Genomic DNA, 20,766 nt, shown 5'->3' on the forward strand with positions numbered 1-20,766 from the left:
GGAACAGGGTTAGAGAGAGAACCTACAGGACGGTAGCTCTATAGGAACAGGGTTATAGAGAACCTACAGGACGGTAGCTCTGTAGGAACAGGGTTAGAGAGAGAACCTACAGGACGGTAGCTCTGTAGGAACAGGGTTAGAGAGAAAACCTACAGGACTGTAGCTCTGTAGGAACAGGGTTAGAGAGAACCTACAGGACGGTAGCTCTGTAGGAACAGGGTTATAGAGAACCTACAGGACGGTAGCTCTATAGGAACAGGTTATTTGATGCCATTCCATTTGCTCTGTTCTGGCCATTATTATGAGCTGTCCTCCCCTCAGCAGCCTCCTGTGTTGTCCAGTAACTCGGTGCCTGTGCCAACACTGTGGACAGGTGTAGGCATGTACTAACTAACTGTCCATTTGGAAACAGTTGTGCCTTCTAATCCCTCCACCTGCTCCCATCTGTCTCACACAGTATACTCCTCACTCACCAAATCCCTCGTACACCAGCCAGGGTTCTTCATGACAAAGAAACACACTATCTTGGTTGAAAAGGGATTCAGTACCAGAGAATGCAACCAAAGCATTTGAAAAAAAAAAAAAAAATCACATCACATCACACTTTGTGAAAATTGTTGAAGAAAATGTAAATTTTCTTGATCCGCCTTTTGTTGGTGTTGTCTTGACTTTCTTGATTTCATTTACCCACTGTTGGCGCCACCTGGCTCCTCTGTGTGGTACTGGGTATTAGTTGTGAGGCTGGGAGCTTTTAAGAACCCGGCTGATTTTCATAAAGCAGAGAGGATGAGGATGAGTGTCTCTCCACCTGGTGTTATCAACATGATCAGGCAGACGGACAGACGGACAGCAGCTACGACAACAACAACAATAATAAATAAAAGTAATGCTCTCTCTCTTTCTCTCCGAATAACACTGGTCTTCAGGGGTTTGGACATTTCTCCCAAGGATGAACCAGACTTGTGGAGGTCTACAATTTTTTTTCTGAGGTCTTGGCTGATTTCTTTTGATTTTCCCATGATGACAAGCAAAGTGGCACTGAGTTTGAAGGTAGGCCATGAAATACATCCACAGGTACACCTCCAATTGACTCAAATGATGTCAACTAGCCTATCAGAACCTTCTAAAGCCATGACATCATTTTCTGGAATTTTCCAAGCTGTTTAAAGGCGCAGTCAACTTACTGTATGTAAACTTCTGACCCACTGGAATTGTGATACAGTGAATTATAAGTGAAATAATCTGTCTGTTAACAATTGTTTGAAAAATTACTTGTGTCATGTACAAAGTAGATGTCCTAACCGACTTGCCAAAACTATAGTTTGTTTACAAGAAATGTGTGGAATGGTTGAAAAACAAGTTTTAATGACTCCAACCTAAGTGTATGTAAACTTCCGACTTCAACTGTATATGCCAGTAGAGATATATATGGCTGTAGAGATATATATTGTAGTAGAGATATATATGGCTGTAGAGATATATATGGCTGTAGAGATATATATGGTAGTAGAGATATATATGGCTGTAGAGATATATATGGCTGTAGAGATATATATGGTAGTAGAGATATATATGGCTGTAGAGATATATATGGTAGTAGAGATATATATGGCTGTAGAGATATATATGGTAGTAGAGATATATATGGCTGTAGAGATATATATGGTAGTAGAGATATATATGGTAGTAGAGATATATATGGCTGTAGAGATATATATGGTAGTAGAGATATATATGGTAGTAGAGATATATATGGCAGTAGAGATATATATGGCTGTAGAGATATATATGGTAGTAGAGATATATATGGCTGTAGAGATATATATGGCTGTAGAGATATATATGGCTGTAGAGATATAGAGATATATATGCCAGTAGAGATATATATGCCAGTAGAGATATATATGGTAGTAGAGATATATATGTCAGTAGAGATATATATGGTAGTAGAGATATATATGGCTGTAGAGATATATATGGCTGTAGAGATATATATGGTAGTAGAGATATATATGGCTGTAGAGATATATATGGCTGTAGAGATATATATGGCTGTAGAGATATATATGGCTGTAGAGATATATATGCCAGTAGAGATATATATGGTAGTAGAGATATATATGGCTGTAGAGATATATATGGTAGTAGAGATATATATGGCTGTAGAGATATATATGGCTGTAGAGATATATATGGTAGTAGAGATATATATGGTAGTAGAGATATATATGGCTGTAGAGATATACAGTGGGGAGAAGAAGTATTTGATACACTGCCGATTTTGCAGGTTTTCCTACTGACAAAGCATGTAGAGGTCTGTAATTTTTATCATAGGAACACTTCAACTGTGAGATGTACAACAAAACAAAAATCCAGAAAATCACATTGTATGATTTTTAAGTAATTAATTTGCATTTTATTGCAATAACAGGGAGGTTAGCAGTTTATATCATACCCCCCCCCCCCCCCCCCCTCCCAAGACATACTAACCTCACACCATTACAATACCAGGGAGGTTAGCAGTTTATATCATACCCCCCCTCCCCAAGACTATACTAACCTCTCACCATTACAATAACAGGGAGGTTAGCAGTTTATATCATACCCCCCCCCCCGCTCCCCAAGACATACTAACCTCTCACCATTACAAAACCAGGGAGGTTATCAGGTTAGGGGTTTAATATGTGTGTGTCTGTAACCTCCCGGGTGGCGCAGTGGTCTAGGGCACTGCATCGCAGTGCTAGCTGCGCCACCAGAGTCTCTGGGTTCGCGCCCAGGCTCTGTCGCAGCCGGCCGCAACCGGGAGGTCCGTGGGGCGACGCACAATTGGCATAGCGTCGTCCGGGTTAGGGAGGGTTTGGCCGGTAGGGATATCCTTGTCTCAGTATGTAAAAAATGTAATAAAATGTATGCACTCTACTGTAAGTCGCTCTGGATAAGAGCGTCTGCTAAATGACTAAAATGTAAAATGTAAAAAAATGTTTGAGTTTTTTTTGAGAGAGCACGTAATGGCTGCCGTCACCATCGGAGATTGGCCTGATTGGCCTGATAATACATTTGACGTTACACTGTTAAAGCAGACGGAGGCAGCACACTCCACTCTCCACAACAACACTAGTTGTTCAGTCAGAAGTGCAGAATGAGCACTGAGCAGGGAGAGGAGAGGCAGGGAGAATTAATAATGTGTACATAATGTGTACATATCTTGCATTACTCATCTCATATGTATATACCTTATTCTATTCTACTGTATCTCAGTCTATGCCGCTCTGACGTTGCTCGTCTTAATTAATTATATTCCTTTACTTAGGTTTGTGTGTATTGGCTATATGTTGTGAAATTGTTAGATATTACTGCTCTGTCGGAACTAGAAGCACAAGCATTTCACTACACCTGCAATAACATCTGCTAAACATATGTATGTGACCACCAATATGTATGTGACCCCACCCTCCTCTCAGCTTCTTTCAGCCGGCCCCACCCTCCTCTCAGCCGGCCCCACCCTCCTCTCAGCTTCTTTCAGCCGGCCCCACCCTCCTCTCAGCTTCTTTCAGCCAACCCCACCCTCCTCTCAACCGGCCCCACCCTCCTCTCAGCTTCTTTCAGCCGGCCTCACCCTCCTCTCAGCTTCTTTCAGCCAGCCCCACCCTCCTCTCAACCGGCCCCACCCTCCTCTCAGCTTCTTTCAGCCAGCCCCACCCTCCTCTCAGCTTCTTTCAGCCAGCCCCACCCTCCTCTCAGTCTCTTTCAGCCAGCCCCACCCTCCTCTCAGTCTCTTTCAGCCGGCCCCACCCTCCTCTCAGCTTCTTTCAGCCAGCCCCACCCTCCTCTCAGTCTCTTTCAGCCAGCCCCACCCTCTCTCGGTCTTATTCAGCCGGCCCCACCCTCCTCTCAGTCTCTTTCAGCCGGCCCCACCCTCCTCTCAGCTTCTTTCAGCCGGCCCCACCCTCCTCTCAGCTTCTTTCAGCCAGCCCCACCCTCCTCTCAGTCTCTTTCAGCCAGCCCCACCCTCCTCTCAGTCTCTTCAGCCGGCCCCACCCTCCTCTCAGTCTCTTTCAGCCGGCCCCACCCTCCTCTCAGTCTCTTTCAGCCGGCCCCACCCTCCTCTCAGTCTCTTTCAGCCGGCCCCACCCTCCTCTCAGCTTCTTTCAGCCAGCCCCACCCTCCTCTCAACCGGCCCCACCCTCCTCTCAGCTTCTTTCAGCCAGCCCCACCCTCCTCTCAACCGGCCCCACCCTCCTCTCAGCTTCTTTCAGCCAGCCCCACCCTCCTCTCAACCGGCCCCACCCTCCTCTCAGCTTCTTTCAGCCGGCCCCACCCTCCTCTCAGTCTCTTTCAGCCGGCCCCACCCTCCTCTCAGCTTCTTTCAGCCAGCCACACCCTCCTCTGTCTCTTTCAGCCGGCCCCACCCTCCTCTCAGTCTCTTTCAGCCAGCCCCACCCTCCTCTCAGCCTCTTTCAGCCGGCCTCACCCTCCTCTCAGCCTCTTTCAGCCGGCCCCACCCTCCTCTCAGTCTCTTTCAGCCGGCCCCACCCTCCTCTCAGTCTCTTTCAGCCAGCCCCACCCTCCTCTCAGCCTCTTTCAGCCGGCCTCACCCTCCTCTCAGGCTCTTTCAGCCAGCCTCACCCTCCTCTCAGCTTCTTTCAGCCGGCCCCACCCTCCTCTCAGCTTCTTTCAGCCAGCCCCACCCTCCTCTCAGTCTCTTTCAGCCGGCCCCAACCTCCTCTCAGTCTCTTTCAGCCGGCCCCACCCTCCTCTCAGCCTCTTTCAGCCGGCCTCACCCTCCTCTCAGCCTCTTTCAGCCGGCCCCACCCTCCTCTCAGTCTCTTTCAGCCGGCCCCACCCTCCTCTCAGTCTCTTTCAGCCAGCCCCACCCTCCTCTCAGCCTCTTTCAGCCGGCCTCACCCTCCTCTCAGGCTCTTTCAGCCGGCCCCACCCTCCTCTCAGTCTCTTTCAGCCAGCCCCACCCTCCTCTCAGCCTCTTTCAGCCGGCCTCACCCTCCTCTCAGGCTCTTTCAGCCGGCCCCACCCTCCTCTCAGCTTCTTTCAGCCGGCCCCACCCTCCTCTCAGCTTCTTTCAGCCAGCCCCACCCTCCTCTCAGTCTCTTTCAGCCAGCCCCACCCTCCTCTCAGTCTCTTTCAGCCGGCCCCACCCTCCTCTCAGCTTCTTTCAGCCAGCCCCACCCTCCTCTCAGTCTCTTTCAGCCGGCCCCACCCTCCTCTCAGTCTCTTTCAGCCAGCCCCACCCTCCTCTCAGTCTCTTTCAGCCGGCCCCACCCTCCTCTCAGCTTCTTTCAGCCAGCCCCACCCTCCTCTCAGTCTCTTTCAGCCGGCCCCACCCTCCTCTCAGTCTCTTTCAGCCAGCCCCACCCTCCTCTCAGCCTCTTTCAGCCGGCCTCACCCTCCTCTCATTCTCTTTCAGCCGGCCCCACCCTCCTCTCAGTCTCTTTCAGCCGGCCCCACCCTCCTCTCAGTCTCTTTCAGCCGGCCCCACCCTCCTCTCAGTCTCTTTCAGCCAGCCCCACCCTCCTCTCAGCCTCTTTCAGCCAGCCCCACCCTCCTCTCAGCCTCTTTCAGCCAGCCCCACCCTCCTCTCAGCTGGTTATGTATTGGTCGCCTCTCTTCCTTTTTGTCTTCATTGTTCTATAGCAGGTTGGCATTTATTTAATCTACTGGAGGCAGTCATCAAATCTGATTTTAAACCTTAACCCTAATGCTTAACACTGCTAACATTATGCCTAACCCTAACCTTAAATGAAGACCAAAAAAGCTAATCTTAGTTTTAATAGAATTTTTATGATACAGCCAATTTTGAGTTTGCAGCTGGCCCATCTAGTGGAAATTGCTCAGCTCTGCCTCCAGGACAAGATTCATCCCAATAAATGTCAACCTGTCACATTCTACACTTATGCTGTTTTTAGGAATTAAACACTTTCCATGTTGATTACCGGTTTAAATCAAAATTCCACCATGGATAATAGAACAGTCCATCGGCGGGTCGAGTCGATGTTAAACTCGGTTAATGAACGAGCTTGTCAAACAACATAACTTTCTTAAATTAAGTTAGTCAATTGTACTACACAGTACCTTTTGTAGGTAATGTATGTCTGGCACCTGCCTTTTCTCCCAAAGCTCCAGAGATCAACACATTGTCTTTAGTCATGTATAGCTATTCAGACACTAGAGACCAGTGATTGTTACACACTGAAGTTAGCGATTGTGTTCCAAATAGCACCCTATTCACTAGATAGTGCACTACTCGGGCCTGGTTCTGTGGTCCCTATGGGCCCTGGACAGGAGGCTGCTTGGGGCCTGATGTTAAGAAACAGGAAGTTAAGGTCAAAGGTCAGTGGAGCTTGAGGCAGCTGTTAAATCACTAACACGCCCAGACGGACGCACGCACACACACTCTCTCTCCCTCTCTCTCTCTATCGCTCTCTCTCTCTATCGCTCTCTCTCTCTATCCAGATATCTCTCTCTCTCTTCATCTCTTTCTCAACCCATTTCTCTCCTGCTGCATACAGCTTGAAATCTTTCAAATACTTTGAGTGTTTGTTCTAGCCTGCCTGGAGTGGCAGATGGGTGGGATTCTCGCCTTTTCAACTATTCTATTGGTGCCAATAGTATTTCAATCCAGGTTTGATGATTTCCTGTTTTTACTCCTCACTGATATTGAACATCTGCCTGTTCCATTGAGGCTCTGACTGCTTGCCCATCATATGGGACTTTCAATGGGAATTACTAAAGTCTGATGAATCACAGAGAGATCAAAGCACATCATTAAAAGGAAGAGAGGAAGAGAGAGGTAGAGGCAGAGCGAGAGGCAGAGCGAGAGGCAGAGCGAGAGGCAAAGCGAGAGGCAGAGCGAGAGGCAGAGGGAGAGGTAGGAGAGAGGTAGAGAGAGAGGCAGAGAGAGAGATAGAGCGAGAGGTAGGGTTGTTTTGGAATGCTGGTAAAGCATGAAGTCATGGGAAGTCATGGGTCCTGGAGCCTGGGCTCCTCCCCTCCTGTTATGAGAGGGCCTTTAGCAGCAGAGCCCATAGACATATAGTGAGTAGAACTGGCCCAAACCTCTGACCATGGCAATTTGACTGGTGAATGGGGATTCTAATTCCACTCATTCTATTCTAGTCTAATGATATGGTTCTCTCAGTCTGCACCGGTCCCTTTCTGGGCTTCTCTTAACAGGAAGTGGCGTGGTCTGCTGGCACAGGTCCTGGCACCGTTTAAAATACTTAATTCCCTGTGGCAATGCTTTCGCTGTCTGCAGAAGTGTTCAGTTGTCGTAGCGATGGTTTCGGCTCCACTAGCTGGCAGAGGAAACCAATAAGAGCTCTTCTCTTCAGACTGTGAACTGTATCTCTAATTGACTGTCAGTCATGCTAAGAATCCAGTGACCCTTCCTAACCCATCCATGGCAATAGGTTTGATTCTATCAGATTTGGGAGCCTATTGAGAAGTATGTGGTGATAATTAGAGGAAGTGGAGGAGGGGTGGAAAAACAAAGCTGTGTACCAGACAGTATGTCCTCAGGTCAAACACACACACATCACACACACCCACATCACACATCACACACATCACACATCACACATCACACACACACACACACACACACACACACACACACACACACACACACACACATCTCATCACACACACATCACACACACATCACACACACACACACATCACATCACACACACACAAACACGCCCGCACGCACACACATCACACACATCACACACATCACACACACCACACACACCACACACACACACACAAACACACACATCACATCACACACACACACACACACACACACACACACACACACACACACACACACACACACACACACAACTATGTCTTAATATACTTTTTGGGAACCAACAATTGTTTCCCATTTAAAACCCCAACCTAAACTCCTAACCCTAACCACTAACCCTAACCTTAATTCTAACCATAACCCTAATTCTAATCCTAACCCCTAATCTAACCCCTGAAATAGGCTTTTTACAAGTGAGGACTGGCAAAATGTCCTCACTTTTTAGTTGGTTTACTATTCTTGTGAGGACTTCTGGTACTCACAAGTATAGTAAAACATGTACACACACACACACACACACACACACACACACACACACACACACACACAGACACAGACACAGACACAGACACACACACACACACACACACACACACACACACACACACACACACACACACACACACACACACACACACATCCTCAGGTCACATCCCTCTCTAGTGTCACCTTTTAATCAATCTTAATGATCTCATTACTGGCTCCAAATCTCATTAAAACTACAGAGAAAACACATGCTTTGCATTTACTACAATATGATCTCTCTCTTGAACTTAAACACATTGTTTTGTCGATCTCTCTCTGTCTCTCTCTGTCTCTCTGTCTCTCTCTGTCTCTCTCTCTCTGTCTCTCTCTGTCTCTCTCTCTCTGTCTCTCTCTGTCTCTCTCTCTGTCTCTGTCTCTCTCTGTCTCTCTGTCTCTCTCTCTGTCTCTCTGTCTCTCTCTCTGTCTCTCTCTGTCTCTCTCTGTCTCTCTCTGTCTCTCTCTGTCTCTCTGTCTCTCCCTCTGTCTCTCTCTGTCTCTCTCTCTGTCTCTCTCTGTCTCTCTCTCTGTCTCTCAATTCAATTCAAGGGGCTTTATTGGCATGGGAAACATATGTTAAAATTGCCAAAGCAAGTGAAGTAGATAATAAACAAAAGTGAAATAAACAATATAAAATGAACAGTAAACATTACACTCACAGAACTTTCAAAGGAATAAAGACATTTCAAATGTCATATTATATCTATATAGAGTGTTGTAACGATGTGCAAATAGTTAAAGTACAAAAGGGAAAATAAATAAACAACAGATCACAAATCTTGCTGCTGTGATGACACACTGTGGTATTTCACCCAGTAGATATGGGAGTTTATCAAAACCGGGTTTGTTTTCAAATTCTTTGTGTAATCTGAGGGAAATATGTGTCTCTAACATGGTCATACATTTGACAGGAGGTTAGGAAGTGCAGGTCAGTTTCCACCTCATTATGTGGGCAGTGTGCACATAGCCTGTTTTCTTGTAAAGAAAGACGCTGGTAGACAAGAGGCAGGTACAGGGAGTGAACATTTAATTAGCACCGGACATGGAACAGGACAGGACAGCATCTGGACATGAACACATAACGACATTAATGCTGACACAGGGAACAGACTGAGGAGCAGACAGAAATAGGGAAGGCAATCAACAAAGTGAAGGAGTCCAGGTGAGTCCAGTGAGCGCTGCTGCGCGTAATGATGGTGACAGGTGTGCGTAATGAAGGGCAGCCTGGCCTCGGGCGCCAGAGAGGTAGAGCGGGAGCAGGCGTGACACTCCTCTTGAGTGCCAGGTCTGCCTACGGCGACTTTTCTCAATAGCAAGGCTATGCTCTGTACATAGTCAAAGCTTTCCTTAAGTTTGAGTCAGTCACCGCGGTCAGGTATTCTGCCACTGTGTACTGTTTAGGGCCAAATAGCATTCTAGTTTGCTCAGTTTTTTTGTTAATTCTTTCCAATGTGTCAAGTAATTATCTTTTCTCATGATTTGGTTGGGTCTAGTTGTGTTGCTGTCCTGAGGCTCTCTCTCTTATTGGTGAGGAGTCCAATATTCAGACAGGAGGTGTTGGACAGAATAACAATATTTGATCTTTTGCTTTGTCATTATAGTGTGTTTTGTGTAGGTAAAAAATATATATTTTAGAATAAGGTTGTAATGTACCAAAATGTAGAAACAATGAAGGGGTCGGAATACTTTCCAAATGCACTGTATATACAAAAGTATGTGGACACCCCTTCAATTGGAGTGGACTATTTCAGCCACACCCGTTGCTGACAGGTGTATAAAATTGAGCACACCATGTGATCTTCATAGACAAACATTGGCAGTAGAATGGCCTTACTGAAGAGCTCAGTGACTTTCAATGTGACACTGAAATAGGATGCCACCTTTCCAACAAGTTAGTTTGTCAAATGTCTACCCTGCTAGAGCTGCCCTGGTCAACTGTAAGTGCTGTTATTGTGAAGTGGAAACGTCTAGGAGCAACAACGGCTCAGCCGTGAAGTGGTAGTCCACACAAGCTCACAGAATGCGAGTACTGAAGTGTGTAAAAATCATCTGTCCTCAGTTGCAACACTCACTACCGAGTTCCAAACTGCCTCTGGAAGCAACGTCAGCACAATAACTGTTTATCAGGAGCTTAATGAAATGGTTTTCCATGGCCGAGCAGCCGCACACAAGCCTAAGATCACCATGCGCAATGCCAAACGTCGGCTGGAGTGGTGTAAAGTTTAGTGGAGGAGGAATAATGGTCTGGGACTATTTTTTATGGTTTGGGCTAGGCCCCCCTCTTGGAGAAATAGAGACAGAGAGAGATAGAGAGAAAGAGAGAGAGAGAGTGGAGACAAATTTGACCCCAATAACTACCGTGGAATATGCGTCAACAGTAACCTTGGTAAAATACTCTGCATTATCATTAACAGCAGACTCGTACATTTCCTCAATGAACACAATGTACTGAGCAAATGTCAAATTGGCTTTTTACCAAATTACCGTACAACAGACCATGTATTCACCCTACACACCCTAATTGACAACCAAACAAACCAAAACAAAGGCAAAGTCTTCTCATGCTTTGTTGATTTCAAAAAAGCCTTCGACTCAATTTGGCATGAGGGTCTGCTATACAAATTGATGGAAAGTGGTGTTGGGGGTAAAACATACGACATTATAAAATCCATGTACACAAACAACAAGTGTGCGGTTAAAATTGGCAAAAAACACACACATTTCTTCACACAGGGTCGTGGGGTGAGACAGGGATGCAGCTTAAGCCCCACCCTCTTCAACATATATATCAACGAATTGGCGCGGGCACTAGAACAGTCTGCAGCACCCGGTCTCACCCTACTAGAATCCGAAGTCAAATGTCTACTGTTTGCTGATGATCTGGTGCTTCTGTCCCCAACCAAGGAGGGCCTACAGCAGCACCTAGATCTTCTGCACAGATTCTGTCAGACCTGGGCCCTGACAGTAAATCTCAGTAAGACCAAAATAATGGTGTTCCAAAAAAGGTCCAGTCGCCAGGACCACAAATTCCATCTAGACACCGTTGCCCTAGAGCACACAAAAAACTATACATACCTCGGCCTAAACATCAGCACCACAGGTAACTTCCACAAAGCTGTGAACGATCTGAGAGACAAGGCAAGAAGGGCATTCTATGCCATCAAAAGGAACATAAATTTCAACATACCAATTAGGATCTGGCTAAAAATACTTGAATCAGTCATAGAGCCAGTGGTGGGCCGTCAGGGCCTGCAAGGCCTTCTCTGCTGGCCTAAACATCATCAGAATATATATTTATTTTAAATATATTTTCCCACAAATATGTATTAAATTATTCCCCAGAGTAAGAATTATACTCTTCATTTCATAGCTTTCCTCTTGGTTGCACTGCTTCCAGCCCCAGGTTGAGATTTGGAGGGCTGGCCTTTATGTTAGATCTTTTATCCAATCATATTCAGCCATCATGTGTTGCCAGGGGTCTAAAATCTGCCCTCAGGCCTTCAGAATCAACAGTGCAGGCGCTTGTAGCTTAAAGTGAATGGAAATGAAAATTTAGTGTCAACCAATCAGCTTTAGAGTTGGCTATTGTACGCCTGCTGGCTGGCTCCAGTGTTACACAGGAGCCAGCTAGCAGGCGTAGTGCGTGCACGTCTTTTGATTGGATTACCACTATTGAGAAGCAGGTCCTATGGGCAGGTCTATGCAGATCCTCAGAACTAGGAAACTGAATTTGATAAACGAATTAATTTGCGTACGACTAAGCTGTTTTTTCAACCCACAATGGCGGAAGGAGGAGAAGATATCGATTTGGTCGAGGATATAATTATAACGCCATTCTCAAGACGAACTTTTCAAGAAAAGTTAGACATTGTAAGGAGAGGTCGCCCGACGCCGATGCTACAAAGCCTGTCACAGGCGGGAAAGGGGTTCATTCGCCACTTTCAAAGTTCCAACTACGAGCGCTATCAATGGCTCACAGGCTCCGAGAAGCACTGCAAACTGTACTGCTGAGAATGCCTATTATTTGCAAGTGATCGATTTGGTGTTTGGAGCCACACTGGCTTTGCAAACTTGAGTTGTCTAACCAAGGCAGCAATGAGACACCAAAGTACGGCTGGGCACTTACAAGCAATGGTGCTTTTGAAAACTTTTGGGGACACCCGAGTGGATCTACAGCTCAATGAACAATCGCGCAGGGCAACGGAGCTGCACAATGAAAAGGTGAAGAAAAATAGGGAAATATTGAAAAGACTCATTGATTGTGTCATGTTTTTGGGTAAACAGGAACTTTCTTTTAGGGGACACGATGAAAGTGCTGACTCCACAAACAAAGGGAACTACGTGGAGCTTCTTTCTTTTCTTTCTGAAAGCAACACAGATTTACAATACCACCTGTCCACTAACAAAGTGTTCATTGGGACGTCCGGCAAAATACAAAATGACCTAATTTATGCTATTGCTGAAGTGATGGGAGAAGAGATCAAAATGGAGATTAAAAAAGCTCCCTTTGTTGCTGTTATGGTGGACGAGACAACAGATGTGGGAAATGCAGCACAGCTCTCACTCGTCCTGCGTTATGTGACGGACACAGGAGTCAAGGAGCGATTTATCCGATTTGAAGATGTGACAAGCGGCAAGCGAGCTGATGACATTGCCGCTCTTATTTTCCGTTTCTTGGAGGAAAATGAATGTAGTCTGGATAAAGTTGTGGCACAGTGTTTTGATGGCGCAGCAGTCATGGCATCTGGACTCAATGGGGTGCAGGCTAAAGTTAAGGAGAGGGCACCGATGGCCTTATTCATTCACTGCTATGCACATCGACTAAATTTAGTACTGACTCAAGGAGCCTCAAAGCTTAAAGAATGCAAGGTCTTCTTTGCCAACCTCAATGGCCTTGCAGCATTTTTCTCACGATCCCCTAAGCGCACGCAACTGCTGGATGACATCTGCAAGCGTCGTCTTCCTAAGGTTGCACCAACGAGGTGGCAATATACATCTAGATTGGTCAATGCAGTCTTTGAAAAGAGAGTTGCCCTAAAGGAGCTGTTTAACCACTTACTGGAACATCATGATGACCATGACGGGGATACTGTGCTTATGGCTGATGGATTTAATGCACGTTTGGATGATTTTGAGTTTTGTTTTTTGCTTGAAACATTCAATGGGATTTTTAATTATTCGGATGTGCTTTTTGGAATTCTACAGAAACAAACTTTGGATGTACAATTCTGCCTGACAAGGGTGAACGAGTTTTGTGACACAATTGAGCGAGAGAGGTGCAGGTTCAGTCAAATCTACGATGACACAGCGCGCATCTCAAGTTTACCCAGCGCACGCAGAGGCCCACAAGGAGGCCCTCGCACATACTATCAACAACTCCACAGCAATATTCTGGACAACATTCTTTGCCAGATACGAAACAGGTTTCAAGACCACGAAAAATTTATGTTTCTCTCCCTCCTGGACCCCCGGCACTTTCAGACCTACCGGAAAAAATTCCCGCAAACAGCCTTCTCCAGCTTAACAGAGAGTCACGGAACACTGTTCGACCTATCCAAGCTAAAAACAGAACTGACTGTAATGTATGCTATGACTGATTTTGAAGGGAAAAGTCCCTCTGATCTCCTTGATTTCCTTAAGCAGAAAAATCTGAATGAGGACATGGGGCAACTTTACACATTGGCATGTGTGACAGTGACTATCCCTGTGTCCACGGCTTCTGTCGAGCGGTCATTCTCGGCCTTAAAGCGAATCAAAACGTATTCCAGAAATGCTACTGGACAGACTCGGCTTTCAGCATTAGCCTCCATGTCGATAGAAAAGGACTTATTGGTGGAACTAAAACGCACAGATAGACTGTACAACAGAGTCATTGAAGTCTTCTTGAGGAAAGAAAGGAGGAAGGATTTTGTGTTCAAATAATCAGTCTTTGGTGAGTAGGCATACAATGCATGTTATTTTTTATTAAATGTGTATGTATGTTTCGCATTTTATTTCGTTAATATTAAATACCCTATATATTAACAAAATAAAATGGCAAATAGCCTATGTTGCAAATTATTTGTTTTCTTTCTTTTATTTTCAGTGAATAGTTATGTGTCTTTATCATCACGGTGAAACTGCTTTGGGTGCGACAATGCGCTGTTTAGTGAACACACTGTATTTATTTTTTGGGGGGCTTAAAGCTCAAAGTTTGTGGACCAGAAATGGATAGAAGAAGAATATTAATATAACTCTGTTGCACTCGACTATGTTCTTGCCTATTAGTTGAACTGTACTGTATTGTACTCTTCCCCTGCAATTCTCTGAATAAAAATGTCAATTTCAAGGTGACGCAACGCCTGGTTATACTGCGTTTCTGTAATAAGAGGTGGATTAATTCGGGTGGGACTGTGTAGGACCTCACTGAAGGCCCAGGCCCCAGGCCCACGGCACGCTACTGCATAGAGCCCATTGCCCTTTATGGTTGTGAGGTCTGGGGTCCGCTCACCAACCAAGATTTCACAAAATGGGGCAAACACCAAATTGAGACTGCATGCAGAATTCTGCAAAAATATCCTCCGTGTACAACGTAGAACACCAAATAATGCATGCAGAGCAGAATTAGGCCGATACCCACTAATTATCAAAATCCAGAAAAGAGCCGTTAAATTCTACAACCACCTAAAAGGAAGTGATTCCCAAACCTTCCATAACAAAGCCATCACCTACAGAGAGATGAACCTGGAGAAGAGTCCCCTAAGCAAGCTGGTCCTAGGGCTCTGTTCACAAACACAAACACACCCCACAGAGCCCCAGGACAACAGCACAATTAGACCCAACCAAATCATGAGAAAACAAAAAGATAATTACTTGACACATTGGAAAGAATTAACAAAAAAACAGAGCAAACTAGAATGCTATTTGGCCCTAAACAGAGAGTACACAGTGGCAGAATACCTGACCACTGTGACTGACCCAAACTTAAGGAAAGCTTTGACTATGTACAGACTCAGTGAGCATAGCCTTGCTATTGAGAAAGGCCGCCGTAGGCAGACATGGCTCTCAAGAGAAGACAGGCTATGTGCACACTGCCCACAAAATGAGGTGGAAACCGAGCTGCACTTCCTAACCTCCTGCCCAATGTATGACCATATTAGAGAGACATATTTCCCTCAGATCACACAGATCCACAAAGAATTCGAAAACAAATCCAATTTTGATAAACTCCCATATCTACTGGGTGAAATTCCACAGTGTGCCATCACAGCAGCAAGATTTGTGACCTGTTGCCACAAGAAAAGGGCAACCAGTGAAGAACAAACACCATTGTAAATACAACCCATATTTATGCTTATTTATTTTAACTTGTGTGCTTTAACCATTTGTACATTGTTACAACACTGTATATATATAATATGACATTTGTAATGTCTTTATTGTTTTGAAACTTCTGTATGTGTAATGTTTACTGTTAATTTGTATTGTTTGTTTCACTTTTGTGTATTGTCTACCTCACTTGCTTTGGCAATGTTAACACATGTTTCCCATGCCAATAAAGCCCCTTGAATTGAATTGAATTGAATTGAGAGACACAGAGAGAGAGAGAGAAAGAGAGAGACACATAGAGAGAGAGACACAGAGAGAGAGAGAGAGAGAGAGATCTTGTCCCAGGGACTTGTACTATAATGTACTGTAGTCTGTACTCATGGCTGTGTGAAAGGGAAGGCTAGTTATGAAGGCTGGTTGAGGTCATAGGCCCTGTGGCGCCCTCCAGCTGTCTACTGGCACACTGCACACAGAAAGAGGAGAGGACTGTCATCTCAGGGAAGGAATGTGTGCACAGGACTACTTACAGTCTACATTCCAGATCAGAAATCATTTTAGAGCCTTCATGGTTTCAACTATTGACTGCTGTGACATTTTAGTCCACATACCTGTCAACACATATTTTATGTACATAGAGTTCTTATACATTCATATTTGAGATTGTAACCCCCCCCCCCCCCCCAAAACGTGTTGTTACATGTAATGTAATTGTAAACCGTTTGTGTTCCTGTGTTACAGTGAAGGAGGAGTGTGGCTCAGAAGAGGAGGAGGAGGAGGAGGAGGAGGATGAGGAGGAAGAGGAGGGGGGTAAGGATGCTCTGGTAGAGGAGATGATCCAGCAGGGAGACACGGCGGTCATCTACCCCAAGGCTCCGGACGGCAAACAGAAAAGCGCGCCTGAGAGAGGGGTCCCAGAGAAGACCGGTAGGTTACATCACTGCACCTTTTACAACTCAACACTTATGGAGACCCTCATACTGTGGCTGTTTTTTGTTGTGTCCCAAATGGCACCCTATTCCCTATGTAGTGCACTACTTTGGACCAGGGTGCATGCAAGTAGTGCACTATTTAGGGAACAGGGTGCCATTTGGGACGTATTCTGAGACCCTCATAATCAAGACCCTTATATCTTCTTTGTTTCATAGTCTATAATTCCCCCTCTCTGTCCCAGGCACGCCAGACACCCTCTCCCAGCTCCTGACTTGTCCGTACTGCTCACGGGGCTACAAGCGCTGCACGGCCCTGAAGGACCACATCAAGCTACGGCACGAGAAGAGCGAGGACAACTTCAGCTGCTCCCAGTGCAGCTACACCTTCACCTACCGTACACAACTGGACTGTCATATGACCCAACACAAGAACCAACACAAGGATCCTGTACAGGTACCTATGTGTGTGTATGTGTGTGTGTATGTGCTTGTCTCTGTCCCTGATTCTTCCCTGCCTCTGTCTCTGTCCTCTGTCTCTGTTCCTGTCCCTGCCTCTGTCCCTGTCCTCTGTCCCTGTCCTCTGTCTCTGTCCCTGCCTCTGTCCCTGTCCCTGTCTCTGTTCCTGTCTCTGTTCTTGTCTCTGTCCCTGTCTCTGTTCCTGTTCCTGTCTCTGTTTCTGTCCCTGTCTCTGTTTCTGTTCCTGTCTCTGTTCCTGTTCCTGTCTCTGTTCCTGTTCCTGTCTCTGTTTCTGTTCCTGTCTCTGTCCATGTCCCCTGTCTCTGTCTCTGTTCCTGTCTCTGTTCCTGTCTCTGTTTCTGTTCCTGTTTCTGTTCCTGTCCCCTGTCTCTGTCTCTGTTCCTGTTCTTGTCACTGTCCATGTCCCCTGTCTCTGTCTCTGTTCCTGTCTCTGTTCCTGTCTCTGTTTCTGTTCCTGTCTCTGTTTCTGTTCCTGTCTCTGTCCATGTCCCCTGTCTCTGTCTCTGTTCCTGTTCTTGTCTCTGTCTCTGTTCCTGTTCCTGTCTCTGTTCCTGTTCCTGTCTCTGTTCTTGTCTCTGTCTCTGTTCCTGTTCCTGTCCCTGTCTCTGTTTCTGTTCCTGTCTCTGTCCCTGTCTCTGTTCCTGTTCCTGTCTCTGTCTCTGTCTCTGTTCTTGTCTCTGTTCCTGTCTCTGTCTCTGTTCCTGTTCCTGTCTCTGTTCCTGTTCCTGTCTCTGTTTCTGTTCCTGTTTCTGTTCCTGTCTCTGTTCTTGTCTCTGTCTCTGTTCCTGTTCCTGTCTCTGTTCCTGTTCCTGTCTCTGTCCATGTCCCCTGTCTCTGTCTCTGTTCCTGTTCTTGTCTCTGTTTCTGTTCCTGTCTCTGTTTCTGTTCCTGTCTCTGTTCCTGTCCCTGTCTCTGTTCCTGTTCCTGTTCCTGTTCCTGTTCCTGTCTCTGTTCTTGTCTCTGTCTCTGTCTCTGTTCTTGTCTCTGTCTCTGTTCCTGTCCCTGTCCCTGTCTCTGTTTCTGTTCCTGTCTCTGTCCCTGTCTCTGTTCCTGTCTCTGTCTCTGTCTCTGTTCTTGTCTCTGTTCCTGTCTCTGTTTCTGTTCCTGTCTCTGTTCCTGTCTCTGTTCTTGTCTCTGTCTCTGTCTCTGTTCCTGTTCCTGTCTCTGTTCCTGTTCCTGTCTCTGTTTCTGTTCCTGTTCCTGTCTCTGTTTCTGTTCCTGTCTCTGTCCATGTCCCCTGTCTCTGTTCCTGTTCTTGTCTCTGTTCCTGTTCTTGTCTCTGTTTCTGTCTCTGTTCCTGTCTCTGTTCTTGTCTCTGTCTCTGTTCCTGTCTCTGTTTCTGTTCCTGTCTCTGTTCCTGTCTCTGTTCTTGTCTCTGTCTCTGTTCCTGTTCCTGTCTCTGTTTCTGTTCCTGTCTCTGTTCCTGTTCCTGTCTCTGTCTCTGTTCTTGTCTCTGTCTCTGTCTCTGTTCCTGTCTCTGTTTCTGTCTCTGTTCTTGTCTCTGTCTCTGTTTCTGTTCCTGTCTCTGTTCCTGTCTCTGTTCCTGTCTCTGTTCTTGTCTCTGTCTCTGTTCCTGTCTCTGTTTCTGTCTCTGTTCTTGTCTCTGTCTCTGTTCCTGTCTCTGTTTCTGTTCCTGTCTCTGTTCTTGTCTCTGTCTCTGTTCCTGTTTCTGTTTCTGTTCCTGTCTCTGTCTCTGTCTCTGTCTCTGTTCCTGTTCCTGTCTCTGTTTCTGTTCCTGTCTCTGTTCCTGTCCCTGTCTCTGTTTCTGTCCCTGTCTCTGTCTCTGTTCCTGTCCCTGTCTCTGTTCCTGTCCCTGTCTCTGTTTCTGTTCCTGTCTCTGTTCCTGTCTCTGTTCCTGTCCCTGTCTCTGTTTCTGTTCCTGTCTCTGTTCCTGTTCCTGTCTCTGTCTCTGTTCTTGTCTCTGTCTCTGTTCCTGTCCCTGTCTCTGTTTCTGTTCCTGTCCCTGTCTCTGTTTCTGTTCCTGTCTCTGTTCCTGTCCCTGTCTCTGTTCCTGTTCCTGTCTCTGTTCCTGTCTCTGTTCCTGTCCCTGTCTCTGTTTCTGTTCCTGTCTCTGTTCCTGTTCCTGTCTCTGTTCTTGTCTCTGTCTCTGTCTCTGTTCTTGTCTCTGTTCCTGTTCCTGTTCCTGTTCCTGTCTCTGTTCCTGTCCCTGTCTCTGTTCCTGTCCCTGTCTCTGTTCCTGTCCCTGTCTCTGTTCCTGTTCCTGTCTCTGTTCCTGTTCCTGTCTCTGTTTCTGTTCCTGTCTCTGTTCTTGTCTCTGTTCCTGTCTCTGTTCCTGTCTCTGTTCCTGTCTCTGTTCTTGTCTCTGTCTCTGTCCCTGTCTCTGTCCCTGTCTCTGTTCCTGTCTCTGTTCCTGTCCCTGTCTCTGTTTCTGTTCCTGTCTCTGTTCCTGTCTCTGTTCCTGTCTCTGTTCCTGTCCCTGTCTCTGTTTCTGTTCCTGTCTCTGTTCCTGTCTCTGTTCTTGTTCCTGTCCCTGTCTCTGTCTCTGTTCCTGTCCCTGTCTCTGTTCCTGTCCCTGTCTCTGTCTCTGTTCCTGTTCCTGTCCCTGTCTCTGTTCCTGTCTCTGTTCCTGTCTCTGTTCTTGTTCCTGTCCCTGTCTCTGTCTCTGTTCCTGTCCCTGTCTCTGTTTCTGTTCCTGTCTCTGTCTCTGTCCCTGTCTCTGTCTCTGTTCCTGTCTCTGTCTCTGTTCCTATCTCTGTCTCTGTTCCTGTCTCTGTCCATGTCCCCTGTCTCTGCCTCTGTTCCTGTCTCTGTCCATGTCCCCTGTCTCTGTTCCTGTCTCTGTGTCTGTTCCTGTTTCTGTGTCTGTTCCTGTTTCTGTCCTAGTCTCGGTTTCTGTCTCCGTCCTTGTCTCTGTCCCAGTATCTTCTCTGTCCCTGTCCCTGCTTCTGTCCTTGTCTATGTCCATGTCCCTGTGGTTGGAGGACTCACAGATTTCCTGCCTTTTTTCAGTATTATTTGAATTCTCCCTTTAGCCTGTTTTTTTAAATGGAGCGATTTGATTAATGTGTCTGTAATTCAAGACAAATATGTCTATTACTGTTTTACTGGGAATGAAAGCACATCCTTCAGACAGTAACAGTACTCTTTAGACAGGATACTGACGTTACAAAACATCCCATCCACTCACCGCTGTCTGTCTGTCTGTCTGTCTGCCAGCGTCATGTACCCCAGACCACCACCACAACGATAACAACAGGGGGGAACAGGAAGTTCAAGTGTACTGAGTGTTCCAAGGCTTTTAAATATAAGCACCACCTGAAGGAGCATCTTCGCATCCACAGCGGTGAGTCAAATTGGCATCGCACCGGTCGCCGTGACAACACACACACACACACACACACACACACACACACACACACACCGTCATCATGACTCATACCCACTGGGCACAGACGTCAATTCAACGTAGTTTCATGGAAATAACATTGATTCAAGCAGTGTGACCCCAGTGGGTTGTGTCTGCATCCTAAAGAGTACCCTATTCCTGACCAGAGCCCTATTGGCCCTGGTCAAAAGTAGTGCACTACATAGGGAATAGGGTACCATGGGTCCTGGTCAAAAGTAGTGCACTACATAGGGAATAGGGTACCATGGGCCCTGGTCAAAAGTAGTGCACTACATAGGGAATAGGGTACCATGGGCCCTGGTCAAAAGTAGTGCACTACATAGGAAATAGGATACCATGGGCCCTGGTCAAAAGTAGTGCACTACATAGGAAATAGGGTACCATGGGCCCTGGTCAAAAGTAGTGCACTACATAGGGAATAGGGTACCATGGGCCCTGGTCAAAAGTAGTGCACTACATAGGAAATAGGATACCATGGGCCCTGGTCAAAAGTAGTGCACTACATAGGAAATAGGGTACCATGGGCCCTGGTCAAAAGTAGTGCACTACATAGG

The 20,766-nt window shown here is 46.2% G+C and overlaps 1 protein-coding gene across 1 annotated transcript in view; it reads left to right on the forward strand.

Moving 5' to 3' along the window:
- LOC120056172 (zinc finger E-box-binding homeobox 1-like) overlaps positions 1-20,766 on the forward strand; it is a gene marked incomplete at its 3' end in the record, with an annotated part of 116,709 nt that overhangs the window by 87,950 nt on the left and 7,993 nt on the right. The window contains exons 3-6 of the mRNA XM_039004384.1: positions 6,765-6,816; positions 16,186-16,363; positions 16,611-16,822; positions 20,023-20,149. Coding sequence (XP_038860312.1) covers positions 6,765-6,816; positions 16,186-16,363; positions 16,611-16,822; positions 20,023-20,149 — 569 coding nt within the window. The remainder of the gene's footprint in view (positions 1-6,764; positions 6,817-16,185; positions 16,364-16,610; positions 16,823-20,022; positions 20,150-20,766) is intronic.

This window comes from Salvelinus namaycush, chromosome 11 (genome assembly GCF_016432855.1).
Source record: "Salvelinus namaycush isolate Seneca chromosome 11, SaNama_1.0, whole genome shotgun sequence".
NCBI lineage: Eukaryota > Metazoa > Chordata > Actinopteri > Salmoniformes > Salmonidae > Salvelinus > Salvelinus namaycush.